General features: G+C 51.8%; 1 protein-coding gene across 1 annotated transcript; it reads right to left on the reverse strand.

The window, feature by feature from the left end:
* Window positions 1-1112: 1112 nt before the first annotated feature.
* LOC308050696 (olfactory receptor 14A16-like) lies at window positions 1113-2075 on the reverse strand (the record flags this gene model as incomplete). The annotated part of the gene is made up of 1 exon (XM_080360847.1): window positions 1113-2075. One exon carries the CDS (start codon window positions 2073-2075, stop codon window positions 1113-1115), a length of 963 nt encoding a protein of 320 aa, XP_080216973.1.
* Window positions 2076-2784: the final 709 nt, after the last annotated feature.

Below are 2784 nucleotides of genomic sequence, written 5' to 3' on the forward strand. Positions count from 1 at the left end.
CACCACATGGGTCAGGAGACAAGCCAGGATACCCAACCAGGACTCACATACCCTTCACGTAGATTTTAGGTGTTCCCTGGCATCTCAGCAGACATGTCACGCTGATATCTGGGTGAAAGGAGCTGTTCAAGTGCCACGTCTCCATTTCTATAATGATGAGTTTGTGTCTGGCTGCCCACGCTGCCCACAGCCGCGAGGTGGGGGTTTTGCTCTGTAGATCAAGTGTGCTATGGTGACTCTGTGGGGCCCTACTTGTCAGGCTGGGAGGCAGCCCCAGCTGATGGTGGTCACTGCCACTGACCACCTCCCACACAAGCTCTTGGGTGGCCATGGAGAGTGCTCAGAGGGACCCTGCCTTATTCACTTTGTGCGTGGGTGCTGGCCACCAACAAGCAACACCTGAGCAAACAGCCTGAAGTCTCTCGAAAGCCACACTGGGACCATGATCTCCTCACACTGAGCCCACAGAGAAACAAGCAGAGCAACGAGCCTCTTGAGAGTCTGTTACTAAGGAATGTTCTTCAAGAAACTTTGGAAGAAGACGTAACCCTTCAGGCACTGTGCTAAGGAGATGCCCTTGCTGATGGAGATGCTGTTCTGAGCCCAGCTCTGTCACAGCAGTGCCCACCGCCTGTCCTGGTCACAGGACTGACACACAGCAGGACGGCGACCAAGCCTTGGGAGCGCTCAGGCCTTGCAGCAACACAACGGCTTAGAAGGAGAGTGTGGGAGTGGAAAGAGAAGGACTCTGGGAGGAACAAGGCTGGTGCTGCCTGGCAGAGCTGCTCTGCTGGGACTGTTTCCTCCATCTTCGCACACAGACACCTTGTGCTGAGCTTCACAAAGGTTGCAGAGGAAGGATCTGAGACAAACAATTCACTGCAGGGTCATTTATTTTCTTCAAATACACAGAAAGCAGGACTTCTCATTTACAAGATCTTTGACTTGATCTATAAAGGTGGACAAAGATGTGGGATGAATAATAACATTTCTTTGAGTGAAATATTATCAGAGTTAAAAAGGCAAAACCAAAAAAGTCTTCCCCCAACTCCAAAAACTCATCTAAAACTACAAAATATAAAAAAGATAGGTTGGACCTGTCATGAGTCATGTCATGAGTGATATAGAGAAGATGGGAAGTTTAATGCCTTTGAAAAGAATCCAGCCATTAGTTGCTTCAAGGCATCCTTGAGCTTCTGGTTCCTCATGCTGTAGATGAGGGGGTTCACTGCTGGAGGCATCACCGAGTACAGAACTGACACAACCAGGTCCAGGAATGAGGAGGAGATGGAGGGGGGCTTCAGGTAGGCAAACATGACAGTGGTGACTAACAGAGAGACCACGGCCAGGTGAGGGAGGCAGGTGGAAAAGGCTTTGTGTCGTCCCTGCTCAGAGGGGATCCTCAGCACGGCCCTCAAGATCTGCACATAGGACACCACGATGAACACAAAACAGCCAAAACTGATTAACAGACTAAACACAATAAGGCCAAGTTCCCTGAGGTAGGAGTGTGAGCAGGAGAGCTTGAGAATCTGGGGGATTTCACAGAAGAACTGGCCCAGGGCATTGCCCTTGCACAGGGGCAGTGAAAATGTATTGGCCGTGTGCAGCAGAGCATTGAGAAACCCAGTGGCCCAGGCAGCTGCTGCCATGTGGACACAAGCTCTGCTGCCCAGGAGGGTCCCGTAGTGCAGAGGTTTGCAGATGGCAACATAGCGGTCGTACGACATGATGGTGAGGAGACAATACTCTGCTGTGATCAAGAAGGAAAATGAAAAGGTCTGTGCAGCACATCCTGAGTATGAGATGACCCTGTTGTCCCAGAGGGAATTGGTCATGGATTTGGGGACAATGGTGGAGATGGAGCCCAGGTCGAGGAGGGCGAGGTTGAGCAGGAAGAAGTACATGGGGGTGTGCAGGTGCTGGTCCCAGGCTATGGTGGTGATGATGAGGCCGTTGCCCAGGAGGGCAGCCAGGTAGATGCCCAGGAAGAGCCAGAAGTGCAAGAGCTGCAGCTCCCGTGTGTCTGTGAAGGGCAGGAGGAGGAACTGGGTGATGGAGCTGCTGTTGGACATTGGCTGCCTGTGGGTATGAGAACCTGTGTAAGGAGGAAAAGTCAGTGAGAAGTTAGAGGTGTATAAACAGGCTGTTTCTCATGGAATACCCCTTCACCGATGGAGGGATGTTTCAGCTCGCTCTTTATTTCTATCAAGTGAGGAAAAGAGTTCATCACAGTTTAAAATGCAGCTTGGTCATCTAATTTCTATGAACACACCTCTGGGTCAAGACCCCCTGTGTTGATGTCAGAACAAAAACTGACCCACAATTTCAGCCCAACCCCAGAGAGCAAGAGCAGCAGGGACAGGTGGAGAAACAGGGAAGGACAGTGCAGTGCTACCAGAAAATAAAGCCAGGAGAGAAAGGCAGACGGGCATGCTGTGGAACCTTCTCCTGACCCGGCTGTGCTGCTGCCACTCACATAATGACACTGGAGAGCAAGTACTTTTAGCATCTTATTTGAGTACCTCGTTGCAGGAACCCTTCACCTGGAGGTCCAGCTGCTGAGGTGGAGACTCGTGACCTGGACTCCATGGCTTTGGGGCAGAGGGTCTGCTGAGGAGGAGAGGAGACCAGGGGTTGCACTGGGAAATGTGTCTGCAGTGCAGGGGATTGCAGGGGGTTCCCAAATCCAGTCTCTGGCATATCTGGTAGGAGCTCCTTCTCCCTGCCCATGTCTGTGCTGCCTGCAGCTGTGTGTCTGTCCCTGGTCTGATCCCTGTCAGT

Source organism: Nesoenas mayeri, assembly GCF_963082525.1.
Source record: "Nesoenas mayeri genome assembly, chromosome: 29".
NCBI lineage: Eukaryota > Metazoa > Chordata > Aves > Columbiformes > Columbidae > Nesoenas > Nesoenas mayeri.